This window comes from Pinus tabuliformis, chromosome 3_1, assembly GCF_031772625.1.
Source record: "Pinus tabuliformis cultivar Carrire ecotype Pingquan chromosome 3_1, CPIR1, whole genome shotgun sequence".
In the NCBI taxonomy this organism is placed as follows: domain Eukaryota; kingdom Viridiplantae; phylum Streptophyta; class Pinopsida; order Pinales; family Pinaceae; genus Pinus; species Pinus tabuliformis.
In genome coordinates, this window is record NC_142301.1 from 461,145,731 (window position 1) to 461,171,389 (window position 25,659).

The 25,659-nt window shown below is 38.4% G+C and overlaps 1 protein-coding gene across 2 annotated transcripts in view; it reads right to left on the reverse strand.

The window, feature by feature from the left end:
- Positions 1 to 25,659, reverse strand: part of CLPS3 (CLP-similar protein 3) — a 117,533-nt gene that overhangs the window by 87,281 nt on the left and 4,593 nt on the right. For both annotated transcript variants that reach the window (XM_089411457.1, XM_089411456.1), the window contains exons 3-7: positions 24,054 to 24,122; positions 23,788 to 23,892; positions 22,810 to 23,051; positions 22,500 to 22,638; positions 22,294 to 22,350 (exon numbers count right to left, since the gene is read on the reverse strand). In XM_089411457.1, coding sequence (XP_089267583.1) covers positions 22,294 to 22,350; positions 22,500 to 22,638; positions 22,810 to 23,051; positions 23,788 to 23,892; positions 24,054 to 24,122 — 612 coding nt within the window. The remainder of the gene's footprint in view (positions 1 to 22,293; positions 22,351 to 22,499; positions 22,639 to 22,809; positions 23,052 to 23,787; positions 23,893 to 24,053; positions 24,123 to 25,659) is intronic.

Genomic DNA, 25,659 nt, shown 5'->3' on the forward strand with positions numbered 1-25,659 from the left:
GAACAATTGAAATTACCGAAACTACCGGAACAGCCAGAGCATTTGTCTCTGAAGGAGAACAGCATGCAAGGGACAACTAACTAACATTGTGACAGTTGTATGGTACTTAGCAGCAAATAAACCAAGCATGCAATGTTACAACTAGCATGCAAGGGACAGGTAGCATGCAACAACAAGCATGCAAAGGACAACAAGCAAGCAAGATGCAGCCAGCACATAGGTTAGTATGGCAACATGGTGCAGCAATGGCACATAATGCAATATAGTGATGGGCACAGTCATGATTAATGAAGAATGATGAGATGCAGCATAGTGATAATGGGTGCAGCATGGTACAGCACGATGAGGTGCAGCATGATGACAAAATGCAGCACAACGATAGGTGAAGGAGTCACTTTGGAGAATCGGTTGAAGCAGCATGTCTTCCACTGATCTCATGTATCATCTTCTTAGAAATGATCTATGCTCTTATCTAGATAAGTCAAAGTGTTGACTTCTGTTGTAAACGTACTATCTCTCTCCGCTGAACTATTGAAGAACATATAAGAAGAATTAATCAAGGGTTTCCCCACATTGGGGTTTGTCCCTGGCTAGCGCCACATCTTGTGTCCTCTTGTCTTGGCTTGTCTTCTGCGATTTATGTTTATGTTCTATCTGCAGTTTACTTTAATGCTAATGTGATTGCTAATCTGTTAAATATATTGAGCTAACTACGAAAATTAAATAAATTGCTCTAAGCATAGAACATACCTAAAATTAACATGGTATCAGAGCTAAGGTGAAGGCAATGCCCAAGCAAGAGTGAAAGAGCAATCACCGAAGACAGTTGGGAAAGGAAAAAAGGATCAATGGATTCCTCATCCCTCTTTAAATTCACCAAGGGTGAAGTCGAAGCAGAGAATATTATCAGAATGGCGCAACAGAAATTTCTGATGGCCTACCTAAAGATCACTTCAATGAGAAGTCTGGATCTAAGGGTGGAAGGAAAGGCAGATGCCTTGGTTGTAATAAGTTCGGCCATTATGTGATAGAGTGTCTGAGGTAGGGACACGTCACTTGATGATGATAACAATCATTCCAGGGACATCTTCAATGATCAGAGGAATGACAGGGAATGCAGGTCATCAAGGAAACGGCCGACTTTTCAGAGAAAGCAAGGAACCCCAAGTATGAAGAATAAAATGTTGTTTCTGATAAGATAAAGAAGCGTTTTCTTGTATTGGCCCTCTCCTTCAAATTCTTTGGTAATCTGGCTTATTGATTGTAGTGCTTCAAGGCACCTCATCGGATAGAAGGGTGCTCTCTCGAATTTGGTAGAGATGGAAACAACCGTGGGATTATACTTGGAGTCGATGCCACCTATCCCAGAAAGGGTGTAGGGAATGTTACCCCTCAATTGAATGAGGGTAACTCTATTCATTTACAAGAATCTCTTTTATGTACCTAATCGCAAGAAGAACCTGGTGTCCATCTCGGAAATGGAAGTCAAAGGTTTCAGGGTGGCATTCATCGATGGAAAGGTACGTGTTAAAAAATAGAATTTTCAAAGATGCTTTTTCTCATGGGTTCAGGGTTGGCAATTTGTATCAAGTTGCAGGATGGTCCATTGGGGATCATGTCAATTTACATATCGCATTTATAACTCCAGAGGTCTACCTATGGGGCCCTACCCGATGTGCGTCAGATGGTGATAGGGATGCCTGAAGTCAAGAAGAGCATGAAGGTACATGTCTGAGATGTACCGAAGGAAAATCTTATAAGGGGACCATTCCCCTCATGTAGCAGGTCCACAGGTTTGGAACAACCCGAGGGGTTTGAGATTGATGATCAGGAATCTCACGTATGCAGGTGGAAGAAAACCCTCTATGGCTTGAAGCAAAACTACCCGGGCGTAGTATGAGAGGATTGATAGCTATCAGACGAAGTTGAGATTTACTAAGAGTGAAGCCAATCCAAACCATTGTTTGAAGGTTGTGGATGATAGACCTCTCATACAGGCACCTTATGAGGACAACCTATTTCTGACAGGTGCAAACCCTCTCATTTGCAGAAGTAAGAGGGAGTTGGATTCCAGATGTGGAATGATAAACTGTAATCCTGTGACTACCTCGAGGATCTTAACTTTCATAAGTTATATGGTAGTGATGTCGGACCGGATTTGGGAAATGCCTCTGAGTTTCATAAACTCATTCGCGTTGATGTTCTTGGTGAACTTCTGTCTAGATATATGTTTTGCAGTTAGCATGGTGAGCTCATATTTGGTTGAGCCTCGTTGGATTGGTGCCAAAAATCTTCTGAGATATCTTCAGGGCACAATCTCTCATGGATTGAGATACACTACCGGAAATATGAAACTGCATGATTATTCAAATGTTGACTAGGCAGGCAGTGTGGAGGAACAGTAGAGCACTTCTAAGTGCTGGTTCTCTTTGGATTCTGCTTCGATATCATGGATGAGCAAGAAGCAGAAGTCGGTTTCTATAAGCACCGCTGAGACCGAATACATAGCTACGAGTATGATCTCGTGTGAAGTTGCATGGTTGCAAAATCTCTTAAGTGAGTTGTTTGGACACATGATGAATACCAATGTGATTCTCTGTGACAACCAGCGGTGGGATTCGATTATTGAGGAATCATGTATTTGATGATTGCTCCAGCAGATAGACATCGGATACTACCTTATCTGGGATATGGTAAGTCGATGAGCGAGGAGGCTCCATCGCATTGAGACTGATGTACAGGTCGCAGACATTTTGTCAAAGCCCCAGGGAAAGGTCAAATGTGTGACTTTCCCAAACGACTTGGAGTCGTTGAGAGACCTTATAAGGGTCCTATATGTTGCATGCATTGAGCTCTGGGAGCTCTAGGGGGCTTCTGGTACTTGTTGGAGCAACATACGACCACAGGGCGACTCACCCTCCCCTGGTGGTGCGCTATGTATAAGATGACAGGTTCAACCTTCCCCTGTGATACCCCGTGGCGATTGTGGAATAGAATGATTAGTTCTCCTGTGGGCCGGGATGATTAGTTCTCCTGTGGCAACTGTGAAACAGGATGATTAGTTTTCCTGTGGGTCGGGATGATTAGTTCTCCCATGGCAACTATGAAACAGGATGATTAGTTCTCCTGTGGGCCGGGATGATAAGTAGTCCCGTGGTAACTGTGGAACAAGATGATTAGTTCTCCTATGGGTCGGGATGATTAGTTCTCCCATGGCAACTGTGGAACAGGATGATTAGTTCTCCCGTGGGCCGAGATGATTAGTTCTCCCGTGGCAACTGTGGAACAGGATGATTAGTTCTCCTGTGGGTCGGGATGATTAGTTCTCCCGTGGAAACTGTGGAACAGGATGATTAGTTCTCCTATGGGTCGGGATGATTAGTTCTCCCGTGGCAACTATGAAACAGGATGATTAGTTCTCCTGTGGCGACTGCGGGACAGGATGATTCATTCTCCTGTGGACAGGATGATTAGTTCTCCTGTCAAAGCATCCTAACCATGCAATCTGGGACTCATGGAAAGTACCTCTCATCTGATCAATGAGCAAGGAAATGGGGTTAGGAACCATAGTAGTACTATCGATGGACGCATCGATGTATCTACCGTACTCCCTATGTTAGGATGACCTCCATTGGTCTGGGATCAATGAAACTGATCTAGGATCGGTATGAGTGGTTTGAGACACTCTCTTGTGATATTGATCTTGGATCAATAAAACTGACTTCGGGCTAGTAAGAGTGATGTGACACACTCTCTTCAGATGAAACTGACTTCGGGTTAGTAGAGAATGGTATGAGACATTCTCAATCAATTCTTCTTCTTCATGGTTCAGCAGAGCAAAGCAGTGTAGGGCACTGATGGCAGAGATAGTATAGTCGGACATATGGATCAACGGATGGAGTTCTCCCTAGTTGAGAGGGAGTGTTAAAATTGGCAACTAGGGCCAAACTCCATTTGGGTCATCTTATTAATGGAAGCTGATATTTTTCTTGGATCCCTCTAATCGAGAGGTGTAGAATTGATCTAAAGATCATCCGATTCCGATAAGTATTCATGGAGATATGAATTTATTTGTGTTATGGGACAATTCGTCAAGGTCGGCCAATAACCAAATAAACCCCACTTGTGCTCAACGTTTTAGTATAAATAGAGGTGGCCTTCAAGTCATCTCAACACACTTGGGATCTCTTCCTCTCTACTTGTCTTTGGGTTTTAGTAGGAGGAGAGATCCTAAGGGATAACGTTGCCCTAATCCAGAGGGCAGAAGCCGAAACTGTCGCGAATAGCCGGAATCGTCGGGACTACCGGGAATTGCCGGAACTGTCGGAACTGCCAAAATTGTCAGGAAAAGCAGGAACTGCCGGAATTGCCAGGAATAACCAGAATTGTCGGAATTGCCGGAATTGCCAGGCACTGCTAGAACTGTCAAGAATAGCTGGAACTGTCGGGAACTGTCGGAACTGCCAAGAATAGTTGGAACTACCGAGACTGCTAGGAACTGCCGGAATTGCCGGAATTGCAGGAACTGCCAGGAACAGCCGGAACTGCCAAGAACTACCGAAACTGCCAGGAATTGTCGGAACTACGGGGAAAAGTCGGAACTGCCAGGAATCGCTGAAATTGCCGGAATTGCCGAGAACAACCGAAATTGCCAAAACTACCAGAACAGCCAAAGCATCTGTCTCTGAAGGAGAACAGCATGCAAGGGACATTGGGACAATTGTATAGTACTTAGCAGCAATTACACCAAGCATGTAATGTTACAACTAGCATGCAAAGGACAACAAGCAAGCAAAATGAAGCCAGCACATAGGTCAGTATGGCAACATGGTGTAGCAATGGTACATAATGCAGTACAGTGATGGGTACAGTCATGATTAATGAAGCATGATGAGATGCAGCATAGTGATGATGGGTGCAGCATGATGACGAAATGCAGCACAACGATAGGTGAAGAAATCACCTTGGAGAATCAATTGAAGCAGCATGTCTTCAACTGATCTCATGTATCATCTTCTTAGAGATGATCTATGCTCTTATCTATATAAGTCAAAGTGTTTACTTCTGTTGTAAACGTACTATCTCTCTCTCTCTGTTGAACTATTGAAGAACATATAAGAAGAATTGATCAAGGGTTTCCCCACATTGGGGTTTGTCCCTACCTAGCGCCACATCTTGTGTCCTCTTGTCTTGGCTTGTCTTCTGCGATTATGCTTATGTTCTATCTGCAGTTTACTTTAATGCCGATGTGATTGCTAATCTGGAAAAGATATTGAGCTAACTGTGAAAATTAAATAAATTTCTTTAACAAAGTTGCTGACGTAGCTCGAGTATTCATAAATGAAATTATCAGATTTCATGGAGTACCTAAGAAGATCATATCAGATAGAGATTCTCGATTCACTTCAAGATTTTGGACTAGTATGCAAACAGCCTTAGGAACTCAGCTAAATTTAAGTACAGTTTATCATCCTAAGACTGATGGTCAAACAGAAAGGGTGAACCAAATACTAGAAGATATGTTGAGGATGTACGTTATGGATCAACAATCACACTGGGAAAAGTATTTACCCTTAGTTGAATTTGCATACAATAACAATTACCACAGTTCAATTGGGATGCCTCCATTTGAAGCATTGTACGGCAGACCTTGTAGGACACTGTTAAGTTGGGACAGGTTAGAAGATCGGGTGATAGTAGAGCCAGAATTAATTCAAGAGATGGAAGAACAGGTGAAACAAATTAGGCAAATATTGAAAGAGGCACAAGATAGACAAAAGAGCTATGTTGATGCTCACATGACACATAGGAATTATGAAGCACGGGATCAAGTTTTCGTCCACATCAGACCAAACAAAAGCACTATTCAATTCGAAAAAAGAACAAAGTTGTCACCCCGATTTATTAGGCCATTCAATATTCTGGAAAAAGTTGGACCTATCGTTTTGCACTGTCATCCCACTTGCATAAAGTTCATAATGTATTTCATGTATCTGTATTAAGCAATGTTTTAAAACTCCAACTCCGACTCCGACTCGGCCGAGGGTTGACTCCGACTCCGACTCGGTATCGACTCGGCCGGCTCGATTTCAATGACTCGGTCCTTGTAAAAAATACATTAAATATTTATTTTGTATAAAAATAGATAATTTTAAATATTTTCATTCATGTTTCCAAACACACAACATTAGAATATAGATAGAAGACAACATATGTGTTAGGATATTCCGACACATAGGAAATAGTTAAGTACAACTTGGTCTAGTTTAGAGTTAGGTAAAGTGTGTTTCTTTACCGTTGTACATTTTGTAACTTACAATCCGACGGTCACGATATGTAGTGATCCGACGGTTCATTCTCTCCTCGGTATTACCGACACTTGATCCGTGGCTTGACACCCGATTGGTCCATGAGTTCTATTTAAAGCGCATGGAGGGTCATTGTTCGGGTAATTCGTGCATGAGAGAAGCTTATGTAAATTTTCATTCTTTGATTAATAAATTGCCTGTAGTAGCCACGTTGGCGCAGGCCGTGAACTGTTTCCCTCTTTGAGGGCTTTAACCACGTCAAAAATACTGGTGTATTGATCTGTGATCTGGTTGTGAGCGGTTTCCTTTTGGTGTTCTTTCTGAGGAACTTACCCTGTAAATTCCTACATGGTATCAGAGCTATTTGAGAGCCACGTCCGTTGGTGATCCAAATCTGAAGCCGGTAGAACTGCATGCGGCTGTCGTTTCCTAGATCTGTTGTTTCTGACTGCTTTCGGGCCGAGATGACTGCTCTGTAGGGTTCGGAGCATCTGTTCCAGTGAGGAACCCCTTTCGTTTCACGCGAAAAGGTTTCCGGTAGCCCTAGCTGCGTCATTTTTCAGATCGGGAGGTATACAGTGTTTTTGCAGTTTACTGTTATTTTCTCTCTGCTTATTTCGGTTTCGGTTTATTTAGCCCTTTTTTTAACCGGATCTATACCTTTCATTTCTGCGTATGCTCTCTGCCCTGCGACTCTGTGCGATCTGGGCAAATCAGAAACAGAAAGGAAGGATTTTTCTCATGCGTATGCTCTTTTCCCTGCACCTTAATGTGATCTCGGAAAATCAGAAACATTGAGAAAAATATTTAGTTTTTCGGCTAAAGCTAACTTTGAGATTTTTTTTAAAAAAATATCTAGTTTTTTGGCTAAAGCTAACTTCGAGCCGCAAAGTTCGTTTTTCTCTGCATATTCGTGTTGGGTTTTGTGTTTTGTGTTTTGTGTTTTGTGTTTTGTAGGGAAAAAGAGCTTTCTCAAGGCAAACACGCAAACCAAGGCCCCCCCCCTCTCTCTCTCTCTCTCAAATTTTTTGTATAGATCAATTGGTTCAAAGCTATTTTAAGAGAGTAGAGGTCTTGGGTTCAAGTCTCCATTTTGTGGGGGCGGATTTTTTCATTCCCGCACATTCGCGCACTTTGCCGGCAACTTCAACAATTTTTTTTCAAAAAGCCATAACTTCTTCATGCGGAAGCCCTTTTCAGAGCCGTTTTTTTTAAAACAGCCTAATTTTTCGAGATCTATCCATTGGAACACTTACTTTCAGCATCTTCAGCTTCAGTTTTTTTTTAAAATGGAAAGTCCATGCCAAGTCATTCTTGACAGCACTAACTACTTCCAATGGATAGCCTACATGGAAGATTTACTTAGAAGTAAAGGTCTCTACAGAATAGCCACAGACCAAGAGAAGAAACCAAAAGATGAAGACAAGGCTGCAAAATGGGAAAATAGACAAGATCAAGCACGTGGTTTGATAGGGATGTCTATTTCTCCTAATCTTAGATTCCATATTGCAGAACTTGAGACTCCTCATGAAGCATTGGAAAAACTCACTAAAGTTTTTGGGATTAAAAATGAAATTAGAGCCCATCAACTTGAAAATGAGTTGCTTACATTGGATCCTAATAATTTTTCTTGCATTGAAGATTTCTTGTCCAAATTCAAGACCCTTAGATATCTTTTGGAAGGTGTTAAGGTTAAGAAAGAAGATAGTAACCTTATTTATTCCATCCTTACTAAGTTGGGACCAGCCTACTCTTTATTTGTTTCCACCTTCCATTCTACAAGGGAAGCTTTCATTTGTCAAGGAAAAGACTACAAGGCCCCTTCCTTTGACTCTTTTTGTGATTCTTTAATAAGAGAACAAGAAAAACTCTTACACCTTGGTCTTCTTAATCTTGGAAACTCTTCCACGAAAGCGTTAGCCGCCCAGCAGCAACCAAATTCAAAGAATCCTAAGAAGTCATATCCTCAAAAGAATGGTCCTAAACCAACTCAGCCTCAAAATGAAAGATCATTTCAGCAAAATGATAAGACCAATAAAAACAAATGGAAGAAGACTGATAGACATTGTAACTTTTGTAAGAAGATGGAAGCCTTGGAAGCCGCAATGAAGAAACATAACATCCATGTGGAGCATACTTCAACTTCAACTTCCGGAATGGCACTTTTTGCATGTCGTTGTCAATCATCTCAGTCTGGTTATGCATTAAATGTATCTTCTTCCTCTCCTTCTCATGAGTGACTCATTGATTCTGGAGCCTCTTATCACATGGCCAAAAACCAAGCCATGTTTTCTTCTTTAAATGATTGTAACACCAAAAATATATATGTTGGTGATGATAGATCTCTTAATGTTGTCGGGACTGGAACTGTTCATCTAGACAATGGTCAGTTTAATGATGTATTATGTGTTCCAACCTTATCCTGCAACCTTCTATCTGTATATCAGATAACTCATTCAGGTGAAGGAAAAATTGTTGAATTTTCACCTCATGATGTTGTAAGCAAGGATCTAAGAGATCCTAAACAGATTCTAGCTACTGGTATTGCTGATGATTCCACAAGGTTGTATAAGTTTCACAACTTTGGGTCATCAAATCTTCCCTCAGTATTTGTTGCTCATAATGATGAAGTGAGCAAACTTTGGCATGAGCGATTTGGTCACTTAAACTATCGCTCCCTTCAGCATCTATGTAAAGAAAATATGGTGACAGGGCTTCCTATGGTATCTTGCAGAGATGGTGTTTGTTCCGGATGTGTACTCGGAAAACATCATCGGGACAGTTTTGACAAACGTGCCTCTTGGCACGCCTCAGCCCCTTTACAGCTTGTGCACAGTGATTTATGTGGTCCACTTCCTGTTGCTTCATTCTCTGGCTGCAAGTATTTCTTAACTTTCATTGATGATTTCTCCAGACGCACTTGGGTATACTTCTTAAAACTCAAGAGCGAAGTATTTAACACATTTTTGGCCTTCAAAGCCTTTGTTGAAAAACAATCTGGACATCAAATTCTTAAGCTAAGAACTGATAATGGTGGAGAATATGTTAAAAACACATTCATCAACTTTTGCACCGAAAATGGAATTCAAATGCAACATACTGTTCCATACACTCCACAACAAAATGGTGTAGCTGAAAGGAAAAATCGTACCTTAAAGGAAATGGCTAATTGTATGCTGCAATCTAAAGGACTCAGTCTTAGTTTTTGGGCCGAAGCAATTAATTGTGCAAATTATATAATCAATCACACTCCTACTAAGGTTCTAAAGAATATCACTCCAGAAGAAGCTTGGAGTTCCAATAAACCAGATGTAAGTCACTTTCGTGTTTTTGGAAGTGAAGCATGGGCCCATATTCCAGATGAAAAGCATAAAGCTTTAGAACCTAAGAGTGAGAAATGTACTTTTGTTGGATATTCTGAAGATGTAAAAGGTTATAGACTTATTCCATTTAAATCCAAAAATGTTATCATTAGAAGAGACGTAAAATTTGATGAAAATAAATCGGCCTGTGAGCCTAGTCCGGCGGATGTGCCACCTCTTCCTATCTCTTCTACTTTTGAAAACATTTCTTCTTCAGATGATGAAAGTGAGGATGATAATCCTCCCCCACCTTCTCAGGATCCTCAACTTCCAAGATGGGTCCGTGCTACTCGGGATGCAGCAGGTGATCTTACCGGTGATCCTACAGATCAGCGGCGTACACGTTCTCAGTTTGAAAGAGCCTCTTCTTTACTGGCTCAAGCTCCAGTAAATCATGATCCTGACACTTTTGCAGAAGCTTCAGGCCATCCACATTGGGAAGCAGCTATGAATGAAGAATATCATTCATTGATGACAAATGATACATGGGATCTTGTTCCTCTACCAAAGGGACGCAAACTTGTTAGATGTAAATGGGTTTACAGAACCAAGTATGGACTAGATGGGAAAGTTGATAAACATAAAGCTCGTCTTGTTGCTAAGGGCTTTTCACAGGTTGAAGGCATTGACTACACTGAAACCTTCTCCCCTGTTGCCAAAATGAACTCTATCCACCTTGTTCTTTCCCTTGCTGCCTCTTTAAAATGGGAAGTCCATCAGATGGATGTTAAATCTGCCTTCTTGCATGGGAACTTGCAGGAAGAAATCTATATGGAACAACCCATTGGCTTCATACAAACAGACTCCAGCCTTGTTTGTCGACTTAAGAAATCCCTTTATGGTCTCAAGCAAGCTCCTCGGGCTTGGTATGCCAAAATGGATAGCTTTCTTTTAGAATCTGGCTTTTCTAGGTGTTATTCTGACAATACTGTCTACACCAAGAAAGTGGGCAACTCTCTTATCATCCTTGTTCTTTATGTTGATGATCTTATTCTTACTGGTAGTGATCCCAACCTTATAAACCATGTGAAGTCCAGCCTTAAAAAGAAATTTGAAATGACAGACTTAGGACACTTACACTATTTTCTCGGTCTTCATGTCTTGCGATCCAAGGAGGGTATTTTTCTTTCCCAGTCCAAGTATGCTTGTGATATTCTTCGTCATTTTCACATGGAAGACTGTAAGCCAGCCCCTTCTCCCTTTCAGTCTGGAGTCAAACTTTCAGTCTCTTGTACTTCTCCTGAAGTTGATGCTACCTTATACCGTCAACTTGTAGGAAAACTCTTGTATTTAACCCATACTCGTCCTGACCTTTCCTTTGTTGTTGGCCTTGTTGCTCGTTTTATGCAAAACCCCCGTGAAAGTCATTGGAAAGCAGCTAAAAGAATACTTCGTTATGTTCGAGGTACAGTACATTTTGGGATTCATTACAGTGCCAAAGCAGCTCCTCTATTAGTTGGTTTCACTGATTCTGATTGGGCTGGTGACCCTGATGATCGGAAGTCTACTGCCAGTTATGTCTTCACTCTTGGTTCAAGACCTATTACATGGGCTTGTAAGAAACAGGCTGCCATTTCTCTTTCGTCAGTAGAAGCAGAGTATCGTGGTGTCGTGGAAGCTAGTAAGGAAGCCTTGTGGCTTCGTCAGATCCTATCAGAGTTTGGCTTTGAGCAGCAGCATCCAACCACACTTTGGTGTGATAATCAAAGTGCCACTCAGCTATGCAAAGATCCAGTCCAGCATCAGCGCAGCAAACACATTGAACTACACATGCACTTCATCAGAAAGCTCATTCATGACCATGTTCTTGAAGTGCAATATTGTTCAACAGATGATCAGGTTGCAGACATCTTCACAAAGGCTCTCACAGAGGCGAAGTTCACTAAACTTCGATATATGCTTGGAGTTCAGGAAGTTGTCACTAAGGGGGGATAGGCTCTAGTGCCTCCTTCCTTCTCCTATTGTGTCATATTTGTGAATCCTTCAATCCTATCCCAAGTTGTCCTTAAGGGGGGATGTTAGGATATTCCGACACATAGGAAATAGTTAAGTACAACTTGGTCTAGTTTAGAGTTAGGTATAGAGTTAGGTAAAGTGTGTTTCTTTACCGTTGTACATTTTGTAACTTACAATCCGACGGTCACGATATGTAGTGATCCGACGGTTCATTCTCTCCTCGGTATTACCGACACTTGATCCGTGGCTTGACACCCGATTGGTCCATGAGTTCTATTTAAAGCGCATGGAGGGTCATTGTTCGGGTAATCCGTGCATGAGAGAAGCTTATGTAAATTTTCATTCTTTGATTAATAAATTCCCTGTAGTAGCCACGTTGGCGCAGGCCGTGGACTGTTTCCCTCTTTGAGGGTTTTAACCACGTCAAAAATACTGGTGTATTGATCTGTGATCTGGTTGTGAGCGGTTTCCTTTTGGTGTTCTTTCTGAGGAACTTACCCTGTAAATTCCTACAATATGATCAAAGTAGGCTCATGAATATATCCATTATATCAAAATGGCACCCAGTACATTGTCCAATACATACACGATGACGATATAGAGATCAAAACAAAAACACATAACCAAGGAGGCTATAAATGGCCTCTACAACAAAACTCTGTGACCAGTACTACTGGCTACTGCTAGAGTTGCCAACATCATCTGGCTCAGTGTTACTTGGGAGCAGGAGCGAAAGTGGGGAGTGAGAGCGAAAACGGGAGCGGGAGTGACATTTTGAGAAGCTCTTGGTTTGGGAGCGAATCCCAGAGGAGTTCGACAACCAATGTCACTAACATCAAGGTACATAGAGGGATTGGTGCTCTTGATTAAATACGAGTTCCAGAATCCATACCCTAATACATGACAAAATTCAATGGAAACATTGCAATCCTTCAATCCTGAAACCCTGAAAAACTGATAAGTCTGCTGGATTTTGAATGAAATCTAAAATTCTACTTTCTCCATATGAAATCCAATGAGGCCAAAACCACTCTCAAACATCCTGAGTCATTTCATGGTAATGTTAAAAATTTAAGTAAAAGGATGAAAATGAAGATTAAGGAGAATGTCACTTTTACTTTAAGAATTTAACATTACCATGAAAATTTATAACTGCTTGGAGTCCAAACCAACCAAAAAACAATTTAAAAATCCATTAAAATTTTATTAAATCGCAGTTTGACGTGATGCTGGGCGTTTTTTTGTGACTCGGCCGAGTCATAACGGAAACGGCCGAGTTGGCCGAGTCATGGCTGACTCGGCCAGTCGAACCGTTCCAAAGGCCGGGTCATAGAAAAAGGTATTGGCTCGGATCAACCCGGCCGTTTCGGTTTCGAAACGGCCGTTTCTTAAAACAATGATATTAAGACATTACATAGCTGACAAATCTCATAACCTTCAATGGAAGGAACTGCAGGTATCGGACAAGGGAACTATTTCAGTCAAACCATTACGTATATTGGAATGTATGGTTTGACTACTCAGGAACCGTCTAGTAGACCAAGTTAAGGTCCAATAGGACAAGTATAACCCTGGATCGCCTACTTGGAAAGATACAAAGATCGTATGTCAAAGATACCCCAACTTGTGTCAATTTTGAAGAATTTAAACCCATATTTTGTATATATTTACTTTAAATCAGATACTTAAAGCTATCTGATGGTGATCACATGTAAAAATGAATTTTATGTCACTAGAACAGGATATATGTTATTTACTTAATTCTACTGGTACGTGGATACCAATATGAAATATGTTATTTACATTAATATTGTTGAATTATGAATACTAATATGAAGTTTAGTATTTGATTAGCTTTGCGATGAATTCTAAATTATGAATTATGTTATGGACGAGAGAGTTATAATTCTATTTCATTTTTGCATACCGATATGATTGATGAAATAGAAATAAAAGAATGATTACGTTTTAATATCAAAGCTAAATACATGAGCTAGATAAGGCCAAGTATGTTATACCGTAGATAAAAACGTGTATGCATTATGCAAAAACTGTTATTTAAATACGAATTGTTTTGAATATATTGATGCATATGTTATAATGTATGGACAAGTATTTTCATTACAGATAGCATCGTTACCAAATGACTACGTGATGACAAAAGCTTCAAGAATAATTGAAACTCAATAAGATTCCATGATATGGTGTTGACCCTAGTTCTACTAGGAGGAGTGGAGGTATTGTCTACCATTTATCCTCCAAACCCTGGATTCATGGGAGGACTGTGCGAGTCACACTCCCCTAAACGTCTGATGATAACTGCCAGATGCCTACTTGGCAATCAGGTCAATATAGTCGACTTTGACACCCTTAAGAGCCTATGAATGGTTAAATTAGTATAGTTTACGCCATGGCATACTCCAGTAGAAAACGGATAGGACGGGAGCAGAAGAGATTAGGAAGAATGGGATAATTCTAGAATAGCTTGGGAGCCCAGTTGGGGCAGGGAATGATTATTAAGTTTATAAAACTTTAAATTTTCAAAAAAAAATTAATCTTGAAATGCAATCCTTACATGATCACACTGATCACTAAAGCAATTACTGATATATTAAATAAACCCTAACTTCGAGACGAAGTTTTCTGAAAGAAGTATGTAATGACCCATTTCGATCTATAAGCAAAAGAGTATTAGCATGCATACGCTGTATGCATATGATCGTTGCATATGCACACATCGCATGCCTTGCACTAGTATACTTATTAAATAGGAAAAATATTTAAATGAATGAAAAGGGACTAAATACCTAAATTATTGAGAAGAGAGATATTACCTAAAATCCAACACGCAAAATATACATATTAAATACTTTGTACTTATAAAGTTGTTAAATAAAATTTACAATTCCAATCCTTCTAAAATAAATATTGATCATTATAGATTTCAAAGTTATAAATTAATTATGGTTAATATATATAAGTACATAAATATATATTTATAAGTTAAAGTTTCTAAATTAAAATAATAAACATTTGATATATAAATATATATAACTATTGATTATTTTATTATAATTAAATTTTATAAAAAGTTAAAAATTATTAAAGTTTAAAACATGTCAACATATACATATTAAATACCTCATACTTATAAGGTTGTTAAATAAAATTTACAATTCCAATCCTTCTAAAATAAATATTGATCATTATAGATTTTAAAGTTGTAAGTTAATTATTGTTAATATATATAGGTACATAAATATACATTTATAAGTTAAAGTTTCTAGATTAAAATAATAAACATTTGATATATAAATATATACAACTATTGATTATTTTATTATAATTAAATTTTATAAAAAGTTAAAAATTATTAAAGCTTAAAACATGTCAGCATATCAAGATACGTATCCTCATCTCCCTTTACACGTAAAGCTTATATCTACCAAATAAAATATGATGAGGGTGATGACCGTCTAGGAAAGGTACTAATCCTAAGCACGCAGAGGGAGAGAGGGAGGTTTTTTTTTTTTAAACAAAGACTGGAAGGAGAATGGAAGATCTGAATCAGAGCCAAAGATTCGATTATTCTTAAAGCTTTTGGGCACGGGGGACCAAATTACTCCAATTTGGAAGTATTTTGGAGTTGGGTACACAGCTTGTGTCCAGTTTGGCTAGGAGGTTTCAGTCATTTGGTAATCATAGCAAAATTGGAGCGAGGACAACCCGGAATCTGGGATCGACATCAAACTCAAAAGAAAATAGGTATTTACAGTGAATTGATTAAGTTTTGTTCTTAAATTTCATTGTATGCAATGTTCGAAGTAAATTCTATGTTTTTGAATTTAAAACCCTTACACAAGATGTTTGGAGATCCCGTGTTTCATTCGAGGATGAAACATATCAATAATAAGTTTCACATTATTAGGAACCTGGTGCAGGATGGGATTGTGAAGTTAGAATATGTCCTGGAAGATAAACAAGTAGCAGACATACTGACAAAGGCTCTTCCTAATAAGAAGTTCGAATATCTAAGGAACCTGCTGGGTTTGGTACATATTGGTGATTGAATTGATGATAAGGAAATGGAAGAGATTTGTTGAGGCTTTGCGAGTGAAGCATTTCTTGGGGAGACATCAAGCCGACACTCTGTGTTGATGTCTGGATCTCGAAAGTTGAAAAGATGGTGTTGATTATTCAGCTTTGTTTTGGATACACACCTATACGTTTGGGTTGGTGGTTAGCAAGTAAACCTGATGGTACCTAGAGGGGCTGAAAGCTTGAGTCCACCTTATTCCCACTTGGATAGATTGCCCTAGTCAGGGATCTAGTCCATGTCATTGTGGTGCCTAAACTGTTGAGTGATTGCTTTGATAGATTTCCCTAGTCAGGAATCTAGTCCATGGCATTGCGGTGCCTAAACTTTTGAGTGACTGTTTGGATAGATTGCTCTGGTTAATAATCTAGTCCATGGCATTGCGGTGCCTAAAAGTTTTTCATGTTTCATATAGTTTGAGATAAATCTAGTCCATGGCATTGCGGTGCCTAAAAGTTTTTCATGTTTCATATAGTTTGAGATAAATCTAGTCCATGGCATTGCGGTGCCTAAAAGTTTTTCATGTTTCATATAGTTTGAGATCTTCCATTGTATGTGTACATTATGAATACCTCCCTAGTTAAGAGGGAGTGTTAGAAAATGTAACTATGTTCAATCTTCAATAATGTACTTGAGTCATTATGTAATGTACTTGTCAAAATAATAAAGAAAATAATTTTTATTATTGTAACAATGACTTATTAAAGCATGGGTTTCATGCTTGGGTCATCATTATATTAGTCAAAGTCCCCATTGTGGACTCCTAGGATTAATATTGAGTTTATAGAGTCATTGTACATTCAAAGAGACCCTTCTTGGGCTTTTGAATCATGTAAAAAGGTTTTGTATCAAGTCAAATATGAATTATGTACCCTCCACATCATGTTGGCCTAAGAGAGATCAAGTCAACCTAAGGACCCTCATTCGACCCACAAGAAGCCTATATATACAAGTAGGTCGAAGTCATTTCGAGCATTCATTCTCAAGCAAGTTTGATATCTCAAGAAGAGCTAGAGAAGTGTGAAGTATGTTGCCGGGAGGTCGAAAAGAGTGCGAGTTTGGGGAAGTCTATAGAGAGGAAGAAAATCAAGATTTTGGTGACTCTCTCTCTCTCTGTTTCGTGGTCTGGGTTGGGAGATCGAAGTCTCCTAAGATTTTGTTGTTGCCGGAAGTTGCTACCTAGTTGAAGTTGTTGGAAGGGGTCGAAGATCTGGGAGGCTGACTGTTGAAGGAAATGTAACTAGTTCGGTCTTCATAAATGTACTTTTGATATTTGTAATTATTCAAGAAAAGAAATATTATTTTTATAATATATGTCAATGAGTTTCTTGCTCATTGAAATAGGTCTAGCACAGGTTGAAGTGTTATAGGTGAGTCAAATAGTCAAAAGAAAATATTGAAGACCTTAAGGGAATGTTGCACCATGTATATGTTTGTATAGAAGTCAAAGTATACTCCTCCAAGCAAAGTCAAGTCTCCCCCAAAGCAAATGCACCATCAAAGAGCCTCCTCCAAAGCAAAGACACCTCCAAAGCAGCAATCCGAGCTATATATGTCAAGTCGGCCTAAGGACAGCACATCGGGCTCAAGTCAGCGTAAAGGAGGAACTCCCTCTCTACATCAAGCAATCAAGCTCTGAAATCAGCAAAGGTAGAAATCGAGAAAGTGAAGGAAAAAGGTAAGTCTAAGGGTCTCCAAGATAACCGAAGAAAGGAGGAAGAAGACCGAAGTTTTGGGGTTGTTCTAAAGGTCAAACATAGTCACACGTGCGAGAAAAAGGAGGCCTCTCTGTGGTCATATCAGCAGCAGCATATCAGTCCCATATCTCTCATTGTTTGGGTTAGATCTTAGGCCTACAAGGCCTCTCACTCAAGAGAAGGAGTCCCTCCCTCAAGCGAAGATAAAAGGAGCCTAAACTACAAGCTAACCTATCACACGTGCGAGAATTTAGGGTTGTTGTACAGTCATATCAGTTTGCATATATATCTCAAGAAGTGTTTCATTGGAGCAAGAAAAGGTTGTCTCCATAAAGGACATCACCAAGAATTAAATAAGGAACATCTCATCAAGGACATAAGCAAGGTTTATCACTAGTTGCTGAAATAAGTAGGAAGACGAAGTGCCGAGGAAAAAAGTGTCGGAAGAAGAAAGAAGAAGCGCCGGGAAAACAAAGGATCGAAAGAAGGAAGGACTTGACTTGTGCTTGGAGGATATTCTAGTCAGGGGTCTAGGGTTTGGCATTGATCAATAAGAAACTTCAATAAGAGAAACTTACTAAAGGGTTTTCCTCTCAAGAGAAGAGAGGTTTTGGCCCTGGCAGAGAGCCAAAATCTTGTGTTCTTGTTCTTATGTTTTAGATAGCAGTTTGATGAAGTACACACACACGCATTAAGAAGAAAAAGATTAAGCTAACAAGAAAAAGTAAAAAGACTCCACAAATTGTTATCAAGTAACGAAGAATCATACTACGCCTAACTGCCCTAGATTCTCCAACACTGACATGGTGTGGAGGGAAAGTCTGGTCTTGGTCTAAGGTAAAGAGTCTCAAAGAATACTATTGAAAGGAAGAATTATCTTGACTGGGTTTTCCCCTCAAGGGGGGGTTTTCCCTGGCATGTGCCTATATCTTGTGTCTCTTGTTTTGTGATCTTTATACACACAATATGGTAATTGCTTGAAGAAAGATAAGATAATAAAAAGTAAAAGAAGCCAACACACTCACAAGTAATTATCAAGAAAAGAGAATCAAACCCTGAATATAATATCTTTGATTTTCCAACACATGTTAGGGTTTCTAAAGTAGTTGCTAGACCGAAATTGCAGAAGTTGATGGGAAGTTATAGAAGAAACTGTTGGGGAAGTCGAAGTTGCAGAAGAAGTTGTTGGGGAAGTTGAAGTTGCTAGGAAGTCAAAGTAGTTGCTAGGTCAAAATTGCTCAAAGGTCAAAGTTGTTAGGTCGAAGTTGCTGGAGGTAGTTGGATCGAAGTTGCTGGAAGTTGTTGGGTTGAAATTGTTGGAAGTTGTTAGGTCAAAGTAGTTGGAAGAGTTCATCAAGAAGGAGAAGTTTGACTTGGTCTTGGAGGGGTCTTTGACAAAGGTCTTAGGTCTTGGAATTCGTCATCCGAACATTCTATAAAAAAATGCAGAATTCTTGGGGGTTTCCTCTCAAGAGGAGAGGTTGTGTCTTCTTGTCTATTTGATCTTCATAGTTTGGTAGTTGTTTGATGATAAGAACATAATAAGAATCAAGTGAAAGGAGCAGTTAATCAAGTTAAGTAAAAATATATCACAAGCAGTTATCAAAGTAAGAGAAATCACCTAATATAGCTTGCCCCTAGATTTTTCAACAAATCATTCTCTATCAAAGCCAATGTTTTTAAAAATAGTCTCAAAGTAAAAGAAATCACCTAATCTAGCTTCCCCCTAGATTTCTCAACAGATCATTCTCTATCAAGTGAAAGAAGCAGCTAATCAAGTTAAGTAAAAATATGTCACAAGCAGTTATGAAAGTAAGAGAAATCACCTAATCTAGTTTCCCCCTAGATTTCTCAACAAATCATTCTCTATCAAAGCCAATGTTTTTTTATAATAGTCTCAATAGCCTTACAGATATGTTGCACCACACTGTTAACCTACAAGCCAAAAAAGAATTAGAGATACAAAGCACCAATGTTAACAAACCCATTGGGTTTGATATGGACTCACATGGCAAGCCCAACCCACTAGTCCATTGTTACAATGCATCAACCAGTGAAACTTGCTAAGACTGCTTTTTTACCAACAAGTAGTCACAAGTGAAACTCGAACATGACAAGTACCCATGCCCAAAAATTACCATTATTTTTCCCAATATATTTAATATTTCTGTAGTATACAAGATTTTCCCAAGCCAAGTCAAACTCTTGACTCTGTTGCCATACTAGGGTATTTGTTGCACTAACACTTGTAACACTTGAGGACATCCTTATTTCACCCTATATTATGAATATCGTATGATAACCAAAAGGTGCATGTATTCCACCTATCACAGTCTCATATAGCATCATAAACTCCCAAAGAACCTCCTTGGAGGGTTGTAACTTGTAAGTTGTAACTGATGAAGTTGCTCTAGTAGTTGCCCAAGGAACTGTGCCAAAAGACATTTGAAGTCCATAAAACAAAAACAGACTTCCATGTAGTGAAATGATGCTTCATCTCCTCATTAATACTCCTAAGAAAAATATGTGATCAAGAGTATAACATTATTCACAAAACCTTCCCCCTCCATTGGTTTGGAGGCCACCTCAAACAATATCAGTGCACAGGCATGATTATGCAATTCCTGCAGGTTGGGCATGACTAAGTTACCGGAAACGGCTCCCTGAAGGGCCAAAACGCCGTTTTCCGTTTCTGATACGTTTTCACCCCAGAAACGGCAAAAAAACGGCTTAAATACGTTTTTGTTGATTCCAAAACGTTTCGGGTTTTTTTAAGCCGTTTTTCAGGCATTTTCATGGGAAAACCCTCCCGTTTAAAAAAAACGATACGTTTCAGCATTTTTTGATACATATTTAACAAATCGTAAAACGTTTTTAAAAAAAATCAAAATGTTTCGTGCCTGATAACTTGGGCGCCGCCGGGAACATATTTTATGGATTTAGCATTTTAGGTTTTGAAGTGGTAACTTACTTTTTAACTTTACGGGCACCCGTTTATGTCATATGATTCATTCTACCCTAAACCCTAAACGACAAGAGCTGAGTTCGCTGCCGCCGCTGAGTTCGTTGGATCACTGTTAGGCTTTCAGACTTCAGTTTCTGTTCACGGGAGATTACTTACTGCTGTTACTTCATATCACGTGAGATTACTTACTGCTGTTGAAGTCACTACTTAATATCTATGTTACTTCTATAGCTTTACTTTGGTGACATAATATCTATGTAACGTAACCGTAACGGTGTAACCACATTCCTTCGACTTCAAAGTTCAAAGCTGTTTAGATTTGTTTCCATCGTCTTGTTTCATTTAATGACAGGGTGAGAGATGAATTGTTGCAACAAATGCTCAATGAAATATTAGACCACATTGAAATGTCATCACCACAAACTGTTGTGAGAGTTCCAGATTTACATGATTGTTCAGCTGTATATGAAGGAGAGGTCTGCAAATATCGTAGGCTGTAGCTGGCTATAATCCATCAAACGTCCTCACAAAATGACCAAATGCTCTGAATAATAATATTGCCAATTCTGTGGTATATCATTGTTGTCAAACAATGTAAGTGAACACTCAAGTCTCAGACCATCATAATCATCAGATAATATCATAATTCCTTTGTCAAGATCAACTAACAGAATTTCATAGAACCAATGGTTTATTTGCTGAAGTGTGAAAGCCATGTAGTGATCCCTAATTAATGTTATTGCTTTGCTGTCAATTAAGAAACATTTACAACTGGTAGTTTTAACTTTAGACTTTTAGTGCCATTCTCATCCTAATATATGTCCAGACTCGACAATGTTAGAAAAATAGCTATTTAATCCTATCCTATCTTCATGCAAAATTTTCACATGTTAACTTATTATTCTTCTCAAGTATAATACCAACCTATGAGGTGTTTTCGATATATGTAGGACCTAGGTTATGTGTGAAAAACCTACATTGTGTTTTGATGTGATTACGACTTCCATTTTGAACTTTTTCAACGATTTTGAAGCATATTTTGCTTGTCAGATGAAATCCCTGTTTGGTTGTTGTCAAACTGAAATGCAAGAAATATTGTTTGAAAAGGGAAGGCCATTTGGCATTAACACTCTGAGACTTTGAACTTGAACCAATGGGACCTATCACTTTCTGTTTCCTTCAGGTTGTTACAATAGAAAGTTGAAACAGGGGTACCTGAAGGCTGAAACTTTTTGTTTCCTTCAGGTAGTTACCATAGAGACAGCATTATAAGACAGCTTATTGTGGATTGGGTGGAAATCTGATCCGTCATTCTGTGAAGGGAAATACTATATAGACCTATTTTAATTTTTGAATCTCTGAAAAAAGTAAAAACTTGTTGCTATGAAATCTTTCATATTACTGTAGGTAATCAGTGATATATATTATAAAGAAGATTAGAAAATGTAAACCTACAGGCCTTGTAAATTTAAAGTTTTAATTTTTAATATATATATATATATATATATATATTTATATATTTATTATGTGCCGTTTCCTATCGTATCGTATCCAGATTTTTTGAAAATTTACCGTATCCGTTTCAAACCCCGTACCCGTATCCGTTCTTGTATCCGTTTTTTTGGTAACTTAGGTTCTAAATCAGACTACTGTTCCATTGCTGTTTTAACTTTTATCATCAAAATGGTGGCTGATATGTTATTCTAACATGTGTTCTCACAGACATATGGCTCATACAATTAATTCAAGTCACATAAAACCCTTTCTTTTCTGCATCTCTGTGGCTACTCAGTTTAATAAGAGAGAGCAGCCCACATCATTAACAACTAAATATGCAGCTTAAAAATACATGCAAAAATTATTTTCAAAACTAAAATTGTGGTACAACAAAGTTCTGTGAGAACATTACCTGTCCAAGAACCAGCACCACATTTGCATTGAATGTGTCAATTGCTTGCAGAAGTAACTGCATTCAGGTAACGTAATTATTTAGTACCATTCAAATATTCCATGCAATAACATAGGGCATATTGCATTGTCTTTCAACGTCAAACATTAAATGCACTTGGTCACAAGAATTTTAGAGTCCAACACAGTGACATTTCTGATAAATACCTCATAGCCAACACCTTCCACCCACCCCATTGTATTGATCACCATGCCTGCTGCTCGTGAATCTGCATTACCAGCAAACTGCAGCTCCAAAGTTCTAGCAAGTTCTTTTACTACTGCTTTGTACAAACCTGGGTTCCCACTGTCTGAGCAATTTGTTTAATCCTTGGCTTTTCACTTAAGATATTGAAACATTACTCTAAACTCAATGCTGGCATTCTCACAATAGCCCAGAACTTGCCAAAGAAACAATTATAGCTAATTTCTGAACAGAGTAGATTTCCAATGAACCCTTAAATCAAAGATGTTTTACCTTGGTGTTGTGTGCCCATAAAAGTAGACAATAGGCATCTCTAGAGGTATCCCTTCAATAGGATCAATTGGCATTTCAATGGGAGTTGCAGCAACGCATCCAGGAATGGATATGGATCCTTGTCCAATGTCCAGATCCACAAAAGTTGGTTTCCAACTCAGCCTTGCAGCCCAGCTAAGCAACATCCTTGCAAGAGAGCTCTTTCCTGAATCAGTGGGCCCGACCACAATAACTCTTGGTCCCTGCATAAGCACATCACTTAAGTTATTACAGGAATCAGCCTACTGTTCTCATACCTACAGTAGGTCATGCTACTATGCAGCCATCTACAAAGAGTCCTATAATAGGCATTACATGAATCGCACAACTAATCACAAGACTGCCAGAAAAATAGATGTAAGAACAGGCATGAGTGCAGAAGCAGCAAACTCTCCAGATTTTAGGATAAGAGATTAACTGAATGATGGATTCTCCCTCGAAAACCAATACTCTCAGAGGATCCTAAGGACAGTTGTAGGTGGGCGCTGTATTAGAAGGATACAGTGACTTAGACTATCAGTATAATTGTAAGGCCATGACTGTATACTTCACTATTGGCAGAAAATCAAAAACAAATATCACAAAGACCCTGCAACAAAGACTACGAAATGCACATAGAGATCTCAATGCAAAATAAATGAAGTCAGATGAAGAGTGAAATATTGTTCTGAATTTAAGCATGTCAAGTTTTCTACCTTAGATTCAATTCTTTTGGTATCCATGTCAGACATAACAGTTTAACCAAACCAGGGCAAAGGCCATGTTAGCCATGTGCCATTTCTTCCACAACACATGTTCATGGATTTGCAGAATTTTTTTCCAGGTATTTATGAGGCAAATTAATCATTTGAATTAAGAATTAAAATGCAAACCAATATAAAAATTCTATAGTAGTATTTCTCATTTGATCTACTCCTTTACATAATAAAATGTTACTACCTGTGATTCTGAAGGATTAGACGGATTAGAAATTGATGCTTCCTTGGCACGAACTCGACGACGTTCCAGTACAGCGTGCACATTGACATAGCTCACCATAGGTGTCTGCATCATGTAGCATTTGTCAAAATTATATAAAAGAATAAAATAACCAAATAGAATACCATCCTTTCCTCTTTTTCACACAAACTGTAATACACAGAAACCTGCATCTCCTAATCAACTGCACCAAGAGTCTAGAAATGAGCATTGTATTACGGTATTACCTCATCTGCAACATATGCAACTTCTGCTACACCATCTACTTCCACAGTAGCACCATTCCACGTGAAAATCTAGAAAGTCAAAAAAATGTCAGAGCTAGATCTATATATTTCAGCAATCTAAATACACATACATAAATCAATTGGGACTATTTTGATATCCTAAAGTTGGACTGATATAAGTAAACCATAAATCTCAACACATACAAGAGGTGGCTGTATGTAATCCTCAAAACCATGGTAAACTCCAATAGAGTATATATAACATTTCAACTTAAGCAAACACCATATACACGAAAACTACTTTGGTACACCAAAGTTGAAGCATAAAAACCTTTCAAGGAAGCGTTACACGAGGGATTACCAAAAACAAACAGATCAATGAATTCTAGATACCTGTTTTTAAGTTGTGATGCCTCTTGGTCTAGGTCATTTCACTGAGCGGACAAGATGAGCACCAAAAAAAGATATTAAAACAAACCAAAACGAAAGGTTACTGGGATTTGGATACACATCCACCAGATTTTTTAGAAGCAGGGATATGGATACAGTGCAGAAATGGCACATGCAAATAATATAAATACAGTTTCACAATTTAAAAAATAAAACTTACATAAAAATTTAAAATATATAACTTATATATACGTTTATAATGTATAATACTTTATATATATAAATTATGTATTAAATTTTAACAAAGGCATTTTATATGTGTATATGTATCTGTGCATATATCTATGTATGTTAATATAAGTTATAATTTAAACTTTAATATATAAGTTAATAAATTATAATACCAAGTTTATAACTGAATAAACTATAATAACTTCAGTTTTATATAATTTTTAATATAATTTATGTTTAATATAATAACTTTAACATAAGTTTATAACTTTTTTAACTTTAATATAAGTTTAGAACTTCACTACAAACTAGTCAATATATCAAGGGCTCGACCCAGCAAGCATGAAGCAAACAGAACCAGTTGATGAATGAAGGGCACAACCCAACAAACATGCCTGGGAAAAGAATGTTCAGCCAATGTTCCAGCATATTCTAGGGTATCCAATGATTTTAGTATGGGAACCTGCTCCCTGCCAATATTAGATTGCTATTAGGTTTTAGAGTAGATCCTGGACAGATCCAAATCCAATCCACATCCAATCTAGGGATCCATCCCCCAAGGTCGTCAGATAAAAAATATTTCAAATAACCTTTACCATGAAAGTGGCTGCTGAAGTTTGCTCGTAATACGAAGGTATAAAAGGATATAAGTTATTCGATAAAAACAAGGTTTATGATAAGAAAAGAGATGCTCCTGAATTGCTGGACTTAGTGAAGATAATACTATTTTAATGGTGTCCAAGACATGACCACAAAAGTACATCTAGCATAAATACATAGTGGGACTACAAAAGCAACTGTTATTGCTAGGCTATCAATAAAATTAGTGCATGAAACAAAGTCATAACAAGAATATGTTAAGACATGTGGGAACCAGAAACCAGTGCCAAAGAGAGTGGAGACAAGAATGATGGACTTAGCAAAGATAAGATTATTTTAATAGTGTCCAAGAAATGACCACAAACGTATATCTAGCATAAATACC